This window comes from Carcharhinus amblyrhynchos, chromosome 16, assembly GCF_965287045.1.
Source record: "Carcharhinus amblyrhynchos chromosome 16, sCarAmb.v2.hapA, whole genome shotgun sequence".
NCBI classification, from domain to species: Eukaryota; Metazoa; Chordata; class Chondrichthyes; order Carcharhiniformes; family Carcharhinidae; genus Carcharhinus; species Carcharhinus amblyrhynchos.
In genome coordinates this window covers 58874691-58892650 of record NC_137339.1, presented here as the reverse complement: position 1 = coordinate 58892650, position 17960 = coordinate 58874691, and the positions used below count along the sequence as shown (strand labels likewise).

At 42.7% G+C, this 17960-nt stretch overlaps 2 protein-coding genes across 2 annotated transcripts in view; one reads left to right on the top strand and one right to left on the bottom strand.

The window, feature by feature from the left end:
* Positions 1-14547, top strand: part of npepl1 (aminopeptidase like 1) — a 31987-nt gene extending 17440 nt beyond the window's left edge. Inside the window, exons 8-12 of the mRNA XM_080205153.1 lie at positions 4278-4378; positions 7259-7382; positions 8793-8969; positions 12447-12557; positions 13830-14547. Of these exons, the coding sequence (XP_080061279.1) occupies positions 4278-4378; positions 7259-7382; positions 8793-8969; positions 12447-12557; positions 13830-13997 (681 nt within the window). The 3' untranslated portion in view covers positions 13998-14547. The remainder of the gene's footprint in view (positions 1-4277; positions 4379-7258; positions 7383-8792; positions 8970-12446; positions 12558-13829) is intronic.
* Positions 14548-16038: 1491 nt separating this feature from the next.
* LOC145353693 (piezo-type mechanosensitive ion channel component 2) overlaps positions 16039-17960 on the bottom strand; it is a 176616-nt gene continuing 174694 nt past the window's right edge. The window contains exon 55 of the mRNA XM_080204463.1: positions 16039-16291. Within this exon, the coding sequence (XP_080060589.1) occupies positions 16039-16291 (253 nt within the window). The remainder of the gene's footprint in view (positions 16292-17960) is intronic.

The following is a 17960-nucleotide window of genomic DNA, read 5'->3' as shown; positions in this document are numbered from 1 at the left end:
TTCATGATATCTGTTCCTGTTGAGGTACCCTCTGGACTTTACAGGGTGCAGGTCTGCCACATTAGCACAAATTTATTTATTTGTTAGTGTCATAAAGTTCCTGCTCCACAGAAAGGAGAATTGTTTTTACAACTCAGCTGCTGGCAGCATTCCACATCTCAGAACACTGGCTCGTTGGCCTGTATTCTAGAGCAGGGTAACAGGGTTACATTTGGTCTTGAGCTGCAGTGTCAGTGCAAAGTAGTCTTGCTTTACACTGCCGCAGCCTGAAACCAGTGATCAACCTTGCCCCTGATGCTGAAAGAAAGTAGAATGACGCTCTTAAATGAGTCTTAATTTGCTGCACTCCAGGATTAGTTTGGGTCTTCGCACAAAAGTTTGGGGAAAATATTGGAGAAATTCCTCTCTAACCTCAAAGGCAAAATCAATTGTAGCAAGTAACAAAAGTGCAAATTCAAAGGACATTTTGTACTTAAAAAGATTAACCTGTTGTTTCATTTTAGTGATGCATGGCAATTGCAAAATACTTGCTTCAGCTGTTTTTTTTTCAAATGGCTGTTCACTGCTTATCTGATTCAATGATTTTGCAATTATCATAGTTCAAGAAATCACTCTGGCTTGGTTAATGTTCTCCTCAGTATCTAACTTGTGTATGCTGCTTCAACTTCACCCCATGCTGATGTTTTATGGAGCATGGCTGCATTGAGCATGATTCCATCCTCCCTAACAACACACTGAGCTGTCGTTCCTCTGTTTTCCTTCGGTAATACTATAGGTGTTTCTGTCATTTCACTAACTGGTTTACAGGTGGTGCTGAACCAAAAAAATTCCTCACTACAATCAGAGGATAGTTGCATATGAGGGTGGCCATTCATCCCACCAGAGTCCATCCAGAATGGGGCATCCAGTTGACTCCTAATTACTCCAAGGTTTTCCCTCCTTTCCTATAGTCCACTCCAAGCTGAAGACTGTGTGAAGTGAAACTTCCTGATTCCTAATTTTCCTTTTACTAGTTTGAACTTGTAACTACAGTTTGAAATTTATTTATTAGTGTCACAAGTAGATTACATTAACACTGCAATGAAGTTACTGTGAAAATACCCTAGTATTCAGGTTCTTTTGAAGGAGAATTTAGCATGGCCAATGCTCCTAACCATGTCATGGGAGGAAACTGGAGCACCTGGAGGAAACCCATGCAGACTCCGCACATACATTGATCCAAGCTGGGAATCAAACCCAGGTCCCTGGGTGACCACCATGCCACCCACTAACACAAGTTAATGAAAATTATCTTTTCTGCTTTATTGTCATTTGCAGTGTTTTAAATCTCTGCAAGATCATCCCTTGGTCAAGATTGAAATCTCCAAGGTTCTTCCATCTTTTGTCCTAAACTGGACCCAACCCTAGACATCAGCCTTGTGGCTCTCCTCTGCGCAGCCTGCAACATTTGCATGTCTTAGTGCATTTTCTCCAGGCTCAGTCTGATCAGGACACTGTACAGTTTTGTTAATACTTTGTCAGACTTTAATTCTACTCTTTTGATTGTTGACTACATTGATTGGGCAGGTTGAGCGTCAAGTCCGCTAAGACTCAGCCTTTGTTAACTTTGTCCATGTCTATTTTCGCAGCATTATGGTCTATGTGAGTTGCTAATTTCCCAAAGCACTACCTGTAGTACTTCAGATTTGTCAGGACTGAATTTTGCCTGCCACCGTAATGGCCACTTAAAAATTCCCTGCAATTCATAATATCTGAACTCCCTCTTTGATTGTGACACAATGCACAGTTTAATATGAAGTAGAAGGAGCTGAATGGCCTACTTCCCCTAGTGTTTATGTACGTATGTTCATTTGAGTGCAAGTCATTGAGAAACAGTAATGGTCTGAACATGGCAGCACGTGGTTAGCATTGCTGCCTCACAGCGCCAGGGATCCGGGCTTAATTCTGACCCTTTGGAGTTTGTCCATTCTCCCCACATCTGCGTGGGTTTCCTCCAGATGTTATGGTTCCCTCCCACAGTCCAAAGAGGTGCAGTTTAGGTGGATTGACCATGCTAAATTGCTCCTTAGTGTCAGGGAGATTAGCAGGGATTATAGGAATAGGGCCTGGGTGGGATTGTTGTTGGTGCAGACTCGATGGGCCAACTGGGCTTTTTCTGCACTGTAAGGATTCTCTGGTTCTACCAAACCCTGGTCAACTATTCAATATTACCTCCATTTTTAAGTAACTCTTGTCATAACTATGCAGGGTTTTATATCCTTAAACTCATTTCTTGCCCATATGCAATCTTTACCCTGAATTTCCAAAGCCTTGAATGTAACAAATAACCTTTCATATGGAACTTTTGCAAATATCTTCTCTGTTTTCTTGATATTCTGAGATAAATGCTATCTATTTCTGGGATTTATAGCTTCTGAACTGTTTGTTCAGCTGAGGATTGAAACATATAGGAACTATATATTGTGCTACATCAGGACATATTGCTCATTTCTTCCCTAATGAAAACTTCCAGGCAATAGCAATTGAGCATCTAATTTGAGTGCAAACACTCCCCTGCCTTCTCTCCATGGCCCTGCACATTCTTCCTTTTCAGATGGTAATCCAAGTCCCTCAGTAGTGTCTTGATTGAACGCATGGTAACTACCACTGACTGCACTCCTACTGTTGTGTTGCACGAGTGTGACCATGCTTTTCCTTATGTCTCTTTTTTATCTTTTTGATTCTGATCACCCTTTCAACGTATTTCAGTGCTTTTTTCCACTCATCCTAGTGATCCTTATGTGTCCGTAGAATTTGTCTTGATTCTTTTTAAATTCCATTTAAAGATCACACTTGTTTGGAGTGACCTTGTTATTTTTAGACCTGCTTTTATCTTACATATATTCAATGTTATGTTTCTTTTCTGTAGTAACCTCCCTTGGTCGTTTGGCTTAATTTGTCCTCTATTTTCATTGAAGTTAGCTTTTTATAGGTAATATTCTAGGTTTCTAGTTCTTGATCCGTCAAAATTTCAGACCGTGTTGAACTTAATAATTATGCAGTTCTGTCCCTCAGTGCTTCTACAACTGATACTTCTTACAAGTTGTCTACTAACTAACTCAAAATGGGCATTTGCTACCTTTCGTGCCTTCCTGAATGCCCTGCATCATGATACAATTATGCATAATGTGTACCAGCTCCAATTCTAAATCACTTGGGTTTTCTCAATGTGCATTAGGTTGACTCAAGCTGGCCAACAAAATAACTTTTCCTTTGATTAAATATGCTTCCCTTCTCGCTGTAGAGTGAACTGTTGTTCTTCTCGAGATGCCCTAGATGTGTCTCGCAATAGCAAATCTAGAGCACATTCAGTCTGATAATTCAGATTGTCTTATGTATAATCAATATTTTGTTGTACAGTCTTTTCCCAACCAAATGAATGATTTGATTATCTCCCACTTTCCCGTGATATACATACTTATAACATGCCCCTTTTCTGAATGTTTTACCCTGAGTGGTGCACTCATTCCAAATCCTTTGTAGTTAACGAGATTTATGATAATTCAAGTTCATTGTTATTTCCCTGTTGCCACAATAGCCTCATGTTGAGTGGAATCTTCGTCCTGGGCACAGTTGATGTGACCAAAGCTGGACCCTGCCTGATTCTCGTCACGTATAAATTGGCTGCCCATAAAAGGAATGGCCAATATTGACCAGAGGGCATGCTCGCCATCCAAATAATGACCATAGGCAGGTCCTGACACCAAGAGGAGACCCTCTGACACTCAGCACGGCAGGCTGTCATGTAGAAGGAGAACACTCAGTGAGTCTGGCCATCTTCCAGCATTGATTTCAGGGTTTTTGTTTTAATTATTCTGGGGAGCTGGCCCATTCTGTGGTCCTCTCTTTTCACGGGTGCTGCAGAGGACCTGCCACAGCATGGAAGAAAGGCCCTTTAATGGTTATCTATCTCTTGCCGGCAGGGAGTCGTTTTACTCCCCAACCTGTTGGAAAACAGCCCAGAGGGAGGACCCCACTAGCGGTGGGAATTCCTGCCTGCCTCTGGTCCTGCACCCATTGAAAATACAGCCCGTTATTCCTGAAGCTTCTACCATCCATGTAAACCTTAAACTTGATGCAAGTTTTTTTCTCCTTTTGAGGACATCAGCATCAACTCTTTGGTCGTCTCTGGTGGTCATGATGTGCTACTTTTGATGGAGTGAATGTGCGACCACCTCGTGTATCAGAAATGCCATGTGTAGTAGTGCAATCACAGTGATGTCCTTTTTGTGTTGCAGGGTTTCAAGGACAATTTGCATGCTGTATTCTGCCTGGCTGAGAATGCTGTTGGACCCCAAGCCACTAGACCAGATGATATTCATCAGATGTATTCTGGAAAGTAAGGCTGTGCAGACTATTCAGTGTGAACCCTTAGCAGTGCAGATGTGTTCACTTGCAGTGGTAAAAATGGGCACTTGCTTGATTGCAGCGTTTTATTATGCGATTTTGTTTTGCTTCAGGCATTTTTTAATGCAACATTTATTTACTAAAAGCAATTTAGCACAGTACTAGAAAAAGGCTCATTTTAGGCTCATTGTACTTTCCAAACTGCTTCTGATATGACAAAACTTTTTATAATGTAGTGTCTAAAGGGAAGACAATTATTCCAGCACAGCAGAAGACCATTTAGCCCATTGTATCTGTGTTATCTCTCTGAATGAGCAATTCACCTAATGCCTCTCCCCATGGTCCAGCACATTCTTTTCAGATGGTAATCCAAATCCCTGTTCAGTGTCTTCTTTGAACCTGCCTCCACCAGGCTATTAGGCAACACGTTTCAGATCTTAACCTCTTACTGCATGAAAAACATTGTCTTTGCACCTCCGTTGCATCTTTTGTCAATAAACTTCTCAAATTTATGGCGTCTTGCTCTTGATTCTTTCATGAGTGGAAACAGTTTCTCCCTATCATTCTGTCCAGACCCATCGTGAATTTGAATTCTTCTTACCAAATTTCTTTTCAAGTCTTTTCTTCAACAAAGAGAGCAGCCTCAAATTCTCAAATCCATCCTTGTACCTGTAATTTTCTCCTTCCTGGAACTATTCTTATGAATCTTTTCTGCACTCTGTCTAAAACCTTCACATCTTTCCTAAAGTGCAATGCCCAGAAGTGAGCGCAATACAAATTGACGCCAAACCAGTGTTTTGTACAAGTTTAACATAACTTCCTTTCTTTTGTCCTTTACGCACCTATTAATAATGCCTAACATAGATTGAGGAAACTGAGGCTATGTTTTCTAGAGTTTAGAAGAATGAGAGGTGATCTCATTGAAATTTACAAAATTCTTAAGCAAGTAAACAAGGTAGATGCAGCAAAGATATTTTTCCTGGCTGGGCCAGGCTAGAACAAGGGGGATTCAGTCTAAGAATAAGAGAAAGGCCACTTAGGACTGAGATGAGGAGGTATTTCTTCACTCAGAGGGTGGTGAATCTTTGGAATTCCCTACGCCAGAGAGCATGTTCAAAACACAGATCGATAGATTTCTGGGTATGAATGAATGAAGAGAAAAGGAGATGATGCTGGAAAATGGCATTGAAGGATTTGATCGGTCATAATTGCTTTGTGGTTCCAGAACTGGCTTGCCCACAGAAGGCAAAGAATGGTTATTGATGGATCATATTCTGCACGGAGGTTGGTCACCAGTGGAGTGCCCCAGGGATCTGTTCTGGGACCCTTACTCTTTGTGATTTTTATAAATGACCTGGGTGAGGAAGTGGAGGGATGGGTTGGTAAGTTTGCTGATGACACAAAGGGTGGAGGTGTTGTGGATAGTGTGGAGGGATGTCAGAAGTTGCAGTGAAACATTGATAGGATGCAAGACTGGGCGGAGAAATGGCAGATGGAGTTCAACTCAGATAAGTGTGAAGTCATTCGTTTTGGCAGGTCAAATAGGGTGGCAGAATATAATATTAATGGTAGGACTCTTGGCAGTGTGGAAGATCAGAAGGATCTTGGGGCCTGAGTTCATAGGACGCTGAAAGCAGCTGCGCAGTTAGAAGCTATGGTTAAGAAGGTGTATGGTGTACTGGCCTTCGTCAATCGAGGAATTGAGTTTAGGAGTTGAGAGATAATGTTGCAGCTATATAGGACCCTGGTCAGACTCCACTTGGAGTACTGTGCTCAGTTCTGATCGCCTCATTACAGGAAGGATGTGGAAGCCATAGAAAGGGTGCAAAGGAGATTTACAAGGATGTTGCCTGGATTGGGGAGCATGCCTTATGAGGATAGGTTGAGTGAGCTCAGCCTTTTCTCCTTGGAGAGACAAAGAATGAGGGGTGACCTGATAGAGTTGTAGAAGATGTTGAGAGGTATTGATCGAGTGGATAATCACGAGGCTTTTTTCCCTGGGCTGAAATGGTTGCCACAAGAGGACGCAGGTTTAAGGTACTGGTGAGTAGGTACAGAGGAGATGTCAGGGTTAAGATCTTCACTCCGAGAGTGGCGGGTGCATGGAATGGGCCGCCAACAATGGTGCTGGAGGCAGATTCGATAGGGTCTTTTAAGATACTTTTAGGTAAGTACATGGAACTTAGTAAGATAAAGGGTTATAGGTAAGCCTAGTAATCTCTAAGGTAGGGATATGTTCGGCACAACTTTGTGGGCTGAAGGGCCTGTATTGTGCTTCTGTGTTTCTATAATCTAGTTAATTGGTGAAGTCGGCTCAAAGTGTTGAATAGCTTATTCCTGCTTCTATATTCCTATTGTCTGTTTTATTAAGTGCACTCTCAAACTGTCCTGTCACCTTCAGTGACTTATGAACAGGGCATCACATGGATTGACCGTGCTAAATTTCCCCTTAGTGTTGGGGAGATTAGCAGGGTAAATATGTGGGGTTACAGACTGAGGACCTGGGTGGAATTGTTGTCGGTGCAGGCTCAATGGGCCTCCCCCTGCTGTTTAGGGATTCAGTCCCTCTGTCCCTGCACCCCTTTTAGAACTGAACAATGAATAATAGTGTTAGTTTGTAATAATGACATTGATTGGTAGAAAAATGTTGAAAGAACTCCTTTCTGTTCCAGTAGTGCTATGGGATCTTTAACATCTTTAAACATCTGTGAATTTGACTGAGTGCTTCACGCTTTGCTGATTAATGGTTGTTACGTACATTTTAGAATCTCTTTTTTTAAATTGGATCCCTTTGTCAATGTACCATTCTAATATATCTGAAGAACCAGTTCCTGCTATGTTTTGCTAACCGCTTGTGTTCGTTTGTGTTCAGGACAGTTGAGATTAATAATACTGATGCTGAAGGTCGCTTGGTGCTGGCGGATGGCGTTGCTTATGCATCCAAAGATCTGGGAGCAGACATCATCCTCGATATGGCCACACTAACTGGAGCACAGGTATACACAAACTGGAGGTCTGACAAGGTGGGGGGAAGCTAAGGATGTGTGCAACAGGTCTGTTTGCTTCATGATACTGATTTCCCTATTGGATCCCAGAGACGTTATCCCTCGTGGTTTCCAGCAGTTACCTGCCAGTAGTAATGGATGTAAGTTAAAGAGATTGAGAAAGGTCTTGGTTTGCTTCACACTTCCCACACTAACTTGGCTGTATAACTGCTGTTCATTCTGTATCAACAGTGAAGTATAGTTGGGCTCTTTAAGTGTGCTGCTGAACACCCACCATCCCCCAATTAAAGGGGCCTTAGCACTTTATCACCTGGGATTTGCTTATGGTGCTGACCTGGGACCATATTGGAGATCTTCTGGTCTTCATGATTGAGTAGTGTTCCTTTCTCACTTGCACTGGACAAGTCACGGATGACCCAGTAATGTTCCTCACTCTCTCTCGTGCTCACATTGAGCCATGTTATCCAGTTCCTGTTTCTCATGCGTGTACTGACATCTGCATCAGTCAATGTATGCCACAAAAACATACAGGTATGTTATAAGCTGATGGGTTCTGTTGATGAATGTTAAATACCTCGTAGTTTATGAATTGTTAGAATGCAACCCTGTGACAACTTTGTGTTGGATGTAGCGGTCACAAGCTGTAAAGATGTAAGGGTCAGCTGATCCAGTAAATCATGGAACCAATTACAGAATGATGTAATAGTCAGCTGACTAACTGACTCACTATAAATAAGAACCTGTATGGAATTGTGGGAAGCTTGGAGTGGCCCAGAATGAAGCCCCAAGTTTGGAGTAATAATGTTTCTTTATTAAATCCTTCTTTTGTTTTATAAGTTGGAGTAGATTTTGTTCTATTTTTATTGTCTGCATTTGAAGAGTTACATCTGATGAGACATTAATAAGGTGAACAGGTGTTGAATATTGATTAGTTAATTATACTCACAAAGACTCAGCAACACTTGTGTTAAAATGGTGAAGTGAGCACCAGTTTCCATCAAAGCATCCTAGTCTCAGTGTTGTCTTCATAACCAAGCGTGAGAGTTTCCTCTGGCAATGCACACAGAGACAAAGTTATCACCCAGTTCTGTTCCACAAAGTTCACTGATCTATTGAGAACAATTTATTTAAATAAAATGTAGCAGGATTGTATTCCAGTATGGTGTTATACCATGTGATATGTGTGCAAGTGCAGAAGCTTTTAGAAACAAAATTCTTTAAATTCAAGGCAATTTGCTCGATCTTTTCAATTTAATTGAAGTTAATCATAAAAGCTCCTCCCATCGAGATGGTGTGTGTACTGTCTGAGTGCTATTTTCAGGAAACAATGCCTGTGATGGATTAAATAGTGGACAGTGCTGCAGTCTTGTGGTATAATTGGAAGTGTTTATTTCTGTACAGGGTATATGTACGGGGAAATACCATGCTGCTGTCCTGTGCAATACTGAAGAGTGGGAGATGGCCTGCGTTAAGGCTGGTCGGAGTAGCGGGGACCTCGCCCATCCTCTTGTCTACTGCCCTGAGTTGCACTTCAGTGAGTTCACCTCTGCTGTAGCTGATATGAAGAACTCTGTCGCTGTAAGTGTGTAATGGGCCGTTTTGGGGACTCTGTTGCTGAGTGGGAGGCAGTGGGATTGTATTTCTTATTTGTCTTATTTTTACTTTAATATTATAAGGAAGGGACCAAAGATATAATTTTGTTTCATGCTGGGAAGTTCTGGAAAAAAAACGTTTTTACGAAGCACCTTTCCCAACCTCAGAGTGTTTCAAAGCACTTTACAACCCAGCTAATGTTCTGGAGATCCAGGTTTGAATCCAACATAGCAGCTGATGGAATTTGAATTCTGTAAAAGTATCTGGAATTAAGAATCTGATGATGACCATGAAACCGTTGTTGGAAAAACACATCTGGTTCACTAATGTCCTTTAGGGAAGAAAATCTGCCGTCCTTACCCAGTTTGGCCTACATGTGACTCTAGAGGCGTACCAATGTGGTTGAATGTCAACTGCCCTTGGATGGGCAATAAATGCTGGCCAGCCAGCAATACACATATCCCACAAATGAATAAAAAATAAATCACTGATGTTATGTAGGGAGTGCAAGCTACCACAAGCAGCAATGATATTTCACTCAAAACAGTGCAGCGTGGCAGCACAGTGTTTAGCAGTTCTGCCTCACAGCAGGGAGGTGGATTTGATTCCTGGCTTGTGTCACTGTTTGTGTGGAGTTTGCACATTCTCCCTGTGTCTCCATGGGTTTCCTCTGAGTGCTGTGTTTCCTCCCACAGTCCAAAGACGTGCAGGTTAGGTGGATTGGCCATGCTAAATTGCCCTTAGTGTCAGGGGGGCTAGCTAGGGTAAATTCATGGGGTTATGAGGATAGGGCCTAGGTAGGATTGTGGTCGGTGCAGACTCAAAGGCTGATTGGCCTCCTTCTGCATTGTAAGATTCTATGATTCTAAGTTTTTAATATTGATTGAGGGAAAAGCATTAGCTGGGACATAGAACATAGCACAGTACAGGCCCCGCAGCCCTCGATGCTGTGCTAAGCTATGTCTGAACCCAAGATCAAGCTATCCCACTCCCTCTCATTCTGGTGTCTTCCATGTTACTATCCAATAACTGCTTGAAAGTTCCTAAAGTCTCTGACTCCACTACCTGAGCAGGCAGTGCATTCCACAGCCCAACCACTCTGAGTAAAGAACCTACCTTGCACATCCCACTTACATTCTCCCATCGTGAACCTTATAGTTATGCTAACAGCTACATCCACCTGAGGAAATAGTCTCTGAACGTCCACTCTTTCTATCCCCCTCATCATCTTATAAACTTCTAGTAAGTCACCTCTCATCCTCCTCCGCTCTAAAGAGAAAAGCCCCAGCTCCCTCAACCTTTCCTCATAAGACCTACCCACCAAACCAGGCAGCATCCTGGTAGATTTCCTCTGCATTCTGTCCAATGCTTCGACATCCTCCTTATAGTGAGGTGACCAGAACTGCACACAATATTCCAAATGTGATCTCACCAAGGTCCTGTATAGTTGCAGCATAACCCCATGACTCTTAAACTCAAACCCCCTGTTAATAAACACTAACACACTATAAGCCTTCTTCACAGATCTATCCACTTGAGTGGCAAACTTCAGAGATCTGTGGATATGAACTCCAATCTCTCTGTTCCTCCAAGTTCCTCAGAACCCTGCCATTGACCCTGTATCCACATTCAAGTTTGTCCTACCAAAATGAATCATCTCGCACCTATCAGGGTTAAACTCCATCTGCCACTTTTCTGCCCAGCTCTGCATCCTGTAGTGTCTCTTTGCAGCCTACAAGAGCCCTCCACCTCATCCACTACTCCACCAATCTTGGTGTCATCAGCAAATTTACTAACTCACCCTTCAGCCCCCTCTTCCAAGTCATTGATAAAAATCACAAATAGCAGAGGACCAGCACTGATTCCTGTGGTACACCACTGGTAACTGGTCTCCAGTGTGAAAATTTTCCCTCCACCACCACCCCCTGTCTTCTATGAGACAGCCAGTTACTTAACCAATCGGTCAAATTTCCTTCTATCCCAGACCTCCTTACTTCCTTCATGAGCCTCCCAAATGCGTTACTAAAATCCATGACACTCGGGAGAATGTTCCCACTCTTCTAAAATAGTGTCATGGGTTTAAAGTTTATTTATTTATTAGTCAGAAGTAGGCTTACATTAACACTGCAATGAAGTTAGTGTGGAAAATCCCCTAGTCATCACACTCCAGCACCTGTTCAGGTACACTGAGGGAGAATTTAGCATGGCCAATGCTAGCACGTCTTTCAGACTGTGGGAGGAAACCTGAGCACCCAGAGGAAACCCTCACAGGCATGGGGAGAAAGGGCAAACTCCACACAGATGGTGACTCAAGCTGGGAATTGAACACGGATCCCTGATGCTATGAGACAGCAGTGCTAACCACTGGGTTGTTGTGCATCCATCGAGGCCCCAGTTTAACAACCCAGCTGAAACCTATGCCCGTGGAGCACTCCTCCAGTACTGGGCTCAAGGGTCAGCCTGGATTATGATCTCGAACCAAAACCTTTTGACGAGAATGCTACCACTGAGCCATGACTGACATTTAAAGGAACGACATTTTGATAGGGGTGTTTGTGCACGTGAAAAATACATAAACAACACTGTAAAATTGAACCAACTGGGATGTTACTAACTGAGAGCTGCTGTTCTAGGTCTTTATATGTCCTGTTTGTGAACAGAACTCCATTCACCTGACAAAGGAGCAGCAAGTGCTCCGAAAGTTAGTGGCTTTTGCTACCAAATAAACCTGTTGGACTTCAACCTGGTGTTGTGAGACTTCTTACTGTGTTCTAGGCCTGCAGTGCAGAACACAGTGATGAGATCAGTAGAATGGTTATTTCCTTCCTCTGCAAATCCATTGGTCTTGGAACCTTGGATTGGCCTGAGTAGTGACTTAAGACTGCCCTTCCTTTCCATATCCACATACTGACTGAACTAGTCTGAGTATTGCAATGCTCCATTCTTTACACAAAATCTTTAGTTAAGCTTCTAAAACGTGGTCCGGATCTACTGAATCCAATGCACCCACGCCATCAGCAGTGCTCCCTGTAACTGCTTATTAAGGGGGTGCTTAGAATAACAAAGGAATAACTGCCCTTTGTCTTTTCCACGTCTTCCCCAACACACCCCACCCCCCCCCCCCCAGTCCCTCCTCTTTCTCTGCACATGCGAGCCACACACACGCGCGCGCACACACACACACACACAGCTCCTAGCCTCTTCACCCAAGTGCCCTGGTCAAAACTGGTGTGTGGAATATGGTGGGTCCATCTACAGACTGGCACTGCTCCCACCTCTCTTACCTGTCCCTTTGTTTGGAAAAGACCATCTTTGTGGGGAGGCAGCATTCACTTAAATTTACATTGTGAGCTTGTGGAGAAATTTGGAGGTGGATTGTGCTGGTGCCCTGTCATGGTGCTGGCAGCAAGAGGAGAGACAGACTCCATCCTTGGTTTCCAGTTCATTTTCTCTCTGTTTCAGGATCGTGACAACGCTCAGAGTTCCTGTGCAGGTCTCTTTATCGGTGCCCACATTGGATTTGATTGGCCTGGAGTGTGGGTCCACGTAGACATTGCTTCTCCCGTACACACAGTGAGTACTCATAACAACTTCAGAAATACTTGGTAGCTGAGGGTAGTGGAGTTTGGATGTGGGTAGGGGGAGAGGAGTAGAGGAACAGGTAGAGAGTGTGTGGAGGTTGTGGTGGATCAAGGGAAGAATTGGAAGCTTTAGGTGAAGAGATTGAGGGAAAGTTTAGGAGTGTGTACCATTGACTGTAATGAACAGCAATGTGAACCAATCATCAGATGAACTGATCATCTGATCAGCAAAACTAACTTGCAGTTAGAGATTAACCAGGTAATGACCTACAATGCACCCCACTCCCCTCTCTGAAATATCAGAGGTCTTTGTTGTGAAAATCCATTAGTCACCACATTCTGGCACCTCTAGACCTTCATTAACACAGTAATGAGGTTACTATGAAAACCTTCTAGTTGCCACACTCCAGCATCTGTTCGGGTACACTGAGGGAGAATTTAGCATGGCCAATGCACCTAACCAGCACGTCTTTCAGACCATGGGAGAAAACTGAAGGACCTGAAAGAAACCTACGCAGACATGCAAACTGGACATAAACAGTGACCCAAGCAGGGGATTGAGCCTGGGTCCCTAGCACTGAGGCAGCAGTGCTAACCACTGTGCCACCCTTGACTCCCTTTAATAACCAAAGTCTGTCTAAGTCAGCCTTGAATATATTCAACAACCCAGCCTCCACTACTGTCTGAGATAGAGTATCCCACAGATTAGAGAAGAAACTCCTCCTCGTCTCTTGTCTTGGTAAGCTATTTTGTTGGTGTAAAACACTTGGGGACTGCCTAACACTTGGGCACTATGTAAAGCGTCAAATACTCAGGGCAGGAATAATGCAGATTACATAAAAAGACTGTCACATCAAAGACTCCTGGTTTAATATTGGATGCAGAGTGAAGTTCCTTCTGCACTGTTCCAAGATGTCTCAATTCAAAGCTTAGGATTTGCAACCATTTTGCACACCATCTGAATGAGGTTTGTCAATTTAATGTTGAACGAGTTCATGCTTAATGTTATCGGCCCTTGTCCATTGAGCCTGACCAAACTTGAAAGATGGACGAAAGAAGGGTTCAGCCACTGCACCTTTCAGTCTATCTTTGCACTCCTCACTATTTCAGAGTGCATCATTTCCAATGTTGTCTTATATTTTCAGCTAATTCTGATTAAAGAAAACATGAAGCTAGAAGTGTTAAATTCCTGTTGTGACTGGCCAATTGTTGAGTAGTTGACTGTGTTAAAGCATTATTTAATGCCTGTTTATTTTGTTTGTAGGGTGAGCGGGCGACTGGCTTCGGCGTGGCCTTCCTGCTGGCTCTGTTTGGCCGTGCCTCAAAAGACGCCATGCTGAACCTGGTGTCGCCACTTGGTGCTGGCACAGACCAACACACTGCGACGAGTGAAGGTGATGGGAGCTTGTCCAAGCGTAGGAGGCTGGTGTAAGGAAGAGGGAAGCTGTGCAAATGGTCCCGTCACTGACATAATGAGTCAATTAATCGTCAGTCCGACCATCCAGGTATAACGGGTCTTGTGTGTAAGTGGGGGCCTGCCGTTCTCGAGGACACTGCTGGCTTGTCGCTGCAAGAAAGCTCACATGTGGCATGAGCCAGATGCTCAAACCTCATTCGTGAGCATCACTGAAGTCCTTCATTACTTCAGATATACACTTTAAGACCTTCTTTAAGTCCCAGTCTGTTCAAAATGTAATCAATTTCCAGAACTGTTCTCTACATTTCCCCTCTCTTTGGCAGCATTTAATCTCAAATAGTAAAATAAAATCCTGAGAGTATCATTGCCTTCAAATATCCAGGAGAGTGGGCGTACATACACACGCACTGCCCCTGATGTTTTCAGACCCTTCCCCTTCCCCAATGCAATGAAGTTATGAGAATTACTATACCAAATGATTTCATTCTTTTCTAAGGCATTCTCAGTTTGGCTGAATGTATCAAACTGATTGAAATGGCTGAACTTATTAAATCATTTTGCACAAGTTCCTGTTGTCAATGTTTTTATTCTGTGCTTGTATCAGTTTTAGTGATCAGTGACAGGTGCAGCTTGGGTTATACTTAGAGTAAAGTTCCCTGTGCTTCTGTGCTTGTTTCCTCCTGCCCCTTCTCACACCATTAATAAGTCTGACACATAGGGGTGATTTTTCCCACTCAACCTGCCACGGGAATCGTAGTGAGCAAGGGACAGATAATGGAAAGATTTATTGACCTCGGGTGGAATCTTTCAGTTTTGGATGAATGTTGCTGGCTGGAAAATCCTGCCCTTAATGCTGTGACTTAGAACTGTATCACACCCACCTTGTTCTTCAAGTTGGTTATCGAAGGCCAAATGTCCTGCTTGTAAGTACAACACACAAACTGACAGAACCCAGTTTAAAATAAGTACACAACATTTGCCAGATTTATTCAGTTCTCAGAAATACAAGTTGTGTTGACGATGCTTCTAATTCGATTTGCTCCTCTTCCATTAAAGAAAAAGTACATCTTCCATTTCTTCTTTTGACATAAAATTCCAATGTGCACTGTACAAGGTGAGACGGTCTATAAAATCCGCACTTGGTTGAAATTCCAGCTGTTGTTGTGTCCTGAAAGACTGGGTATCAGTCCAGGATAAAACGCAGGTGTTTGAGAGCTCCCAGCAAAGCTGAGTAATTGTCAATTGCTGTCAGATGTGAGAAGACAGCTGTTGCAGTTCTGCCAAGATCCACTTGCTGCTAATTTAAGTGCCCTCAACTGGGGCAGGAACACTTTAAGTCAATGTTGGGTTTTGTTTCTATGAACCTTTCAAATGAACAACTGGAAGAAGTCCCCATTCCTGCACAGTGTTATCCATTAAATATTATATGTTAGTAAAACTCCAGGTTCACCAGACAAAGTATCAGTGTTTCAATGAATTATGCATCAGTGGGGAAAGAATGTTAAGATCCTTTTTCCTTCACTGGCACTTCATGTCCCTATGATTTTTACATTTAACACATCACAAATCACAATGTCAGTAGTTGGAAGTAGTGCAACTTAAGTGAGAAATAACAAGTACTCCAATTGTTGGTAGTTATTAAGAGAAATATTCTCAGAGGAGGGAAAATAAAATGCTGGTGGTATCAGGTTTGCCACTGAACCAGCAACTCTTCTTCCGATGCTGCTGGACTGGTGCAGCTGCAGTGTTTCCTGTACTTATTTCTGAACGACATCTGGTACTCAAAGTGGAAATTACCAAGAGCCCTGAAGCTGCATAGCAGGGGCAAGGAGTTTAGCAATGTATCAATTCTGTGGCAAGTTCCTGCCCACTTAGTACAAGCCGTTTTATCGCTGAAGTATATACTGGAGTAAAAAAAGTTCAAATTCAATGCATTCAGAGTGATAAACATGCAGACATTCTCTCTTGTAAAGGGAGCTGTGAAAAGATGACCACACCCTTTCCAATGTGTAAATAATCTTCAGTCACTCAGTGATAGCCTTCCTGCCTGGATCATTCACTCCTGCTTCTCCCGGGTCCACTTGATTATCGTCTCGGGAGAGCGGTAAAGGAAGATGAGTTTGGCGAAGAGCTGCTCTTCCAGTTCCAGCTCCCTCATCTCGCGCACCAGGAAGATGTCCGTGCACAACTTAAGGATCCGATCAGGGTTGGGCAGTTCCTCAAACATGATGGAGCGAGAGATACCTTTGAAGAATTCACGAACAAACTTCCCAATGACCAACACCACAGACAGATACAGGCCGACGATCCTGAGAAGGAAAGGGGGAGATTTACGTTAAGTTTCAGTAGAACATCAAATACGTTGATATAAATCTGCGCAATGGAGTTAAAGTGGGTAGTGTCATTATCAACTGAAATTCATTTTCATCAGGCCAGTATTTTTTATTATTATTCATTTATGGGACATGGGAGTTGCTGACTGGCCAGAATTTAGTACCCATCCCTAGTTGCCTGAGGGCAGTTGAGAGTCACATTGCTGTGGCTCTGGAATCACACGTACGCCAGATCAGGTAAGGATGGCAGATTTCCTTCCCTAAAGGACATAAGTGATTCAGATGGATTTTTCCAACAATGGTTTCATTGTCCCATTCAACTCAAGAACAGCTTCTTCCTTGCTGCCATCAGACGTTTGAATGGGCCTACCTCATATTAAGTTGATCTCTCTTTACACCCTATAACTGTAACACTACATTTTGCACCCCTCCTGTCCTTCTGTATGGTGTGCTTTGTCTATATTGTATTCAATAAACAATACTTTTCATTGTATACTAATACATATGACAATAATAAAATCAAATTATAGGTTTTTTTTACTGACCATAAATGTAACACTTGTTGTTCACAGCTTCTCAGTACAGTCCAGAGTTCCTATTTGTAGCACAGTCAGATTTCTGAGCAAAAAAGTCATGCTCCAAATCGAGCCAGTTTTGAGAAGTGACTTTTTTTTCCATGTTTCTGTTCACTCATACACATATTGCCAAATAATCTGCCAGGAGCCAGTGCAGTTGGCTGCCAGATCATAAAATAAAGAATAGGTGCAATACAAAATAGCCCTGGATGTTTTTGAATGGAGCGTTATTAATCCAGCTGAAATTGGGCTTGATTGCAAAATAAACATTTTTAAACAGTCTTGGCTACTACCCATGAGTAACCTGATTTTTAACTAAAATGTAAGCTGATTTTCAAGAATTCTATACAAAATAATTTGCTTGCAACTTTCGTGTACCTAGACAGTTCAGTAAATGATAAATATTTGAAAGCTTTGAAAATGTGTCTCTTTGCACCTAAGAAAAGTGAATTTTTAAAATATTTCTCAAAGGGACAGTGTAATCAGGAAGAGTAATTATTTTGATCTTGGGCTGTGGCCAGGTTGTGCTGGGGCCAGAATCTAGTGCAATATTTTTAAACCAGCACGAAAGGTCACAAAGTATTGCTGCTGGGTGTAATTGGAGCTATAAGCTCCTTGATCTCCCTCTGGTTTGGTTGATTTCACTGAAAAACCAGTGAGGTGGAAGTTTAACGTTTCCATTCTAAACTCTGACATTCACCTTTAAAATTGACCTTCTCACACTGTAATCAGACACTCGCGCTGGTGTTGCTCAGGCCTTCCAAGGCTGCAAACGGGCAGAATTTCCAGGGTGACCTGAAAACACCCTCTCAATTGCTCAAGTTAATCTTTCTCTATATTCTAGCTATGACTAACACTACATTCTGCACTCTCTCGTCTATGAAATGTATGTTTTGTCTGTAGACTGCGCAAGAAACAATACTCTTCATTACGTACTAATACATGTGCTAATAAATCAAATCAAAAATTTGCTCCTTCTGTGTTGTTTATTGGGGCTGGGGATGATGCGGTATTCCACAACTGGCAAATGGCTTAGCTGAAAATTGAGGTATGATTCCCAGTGGAACTGG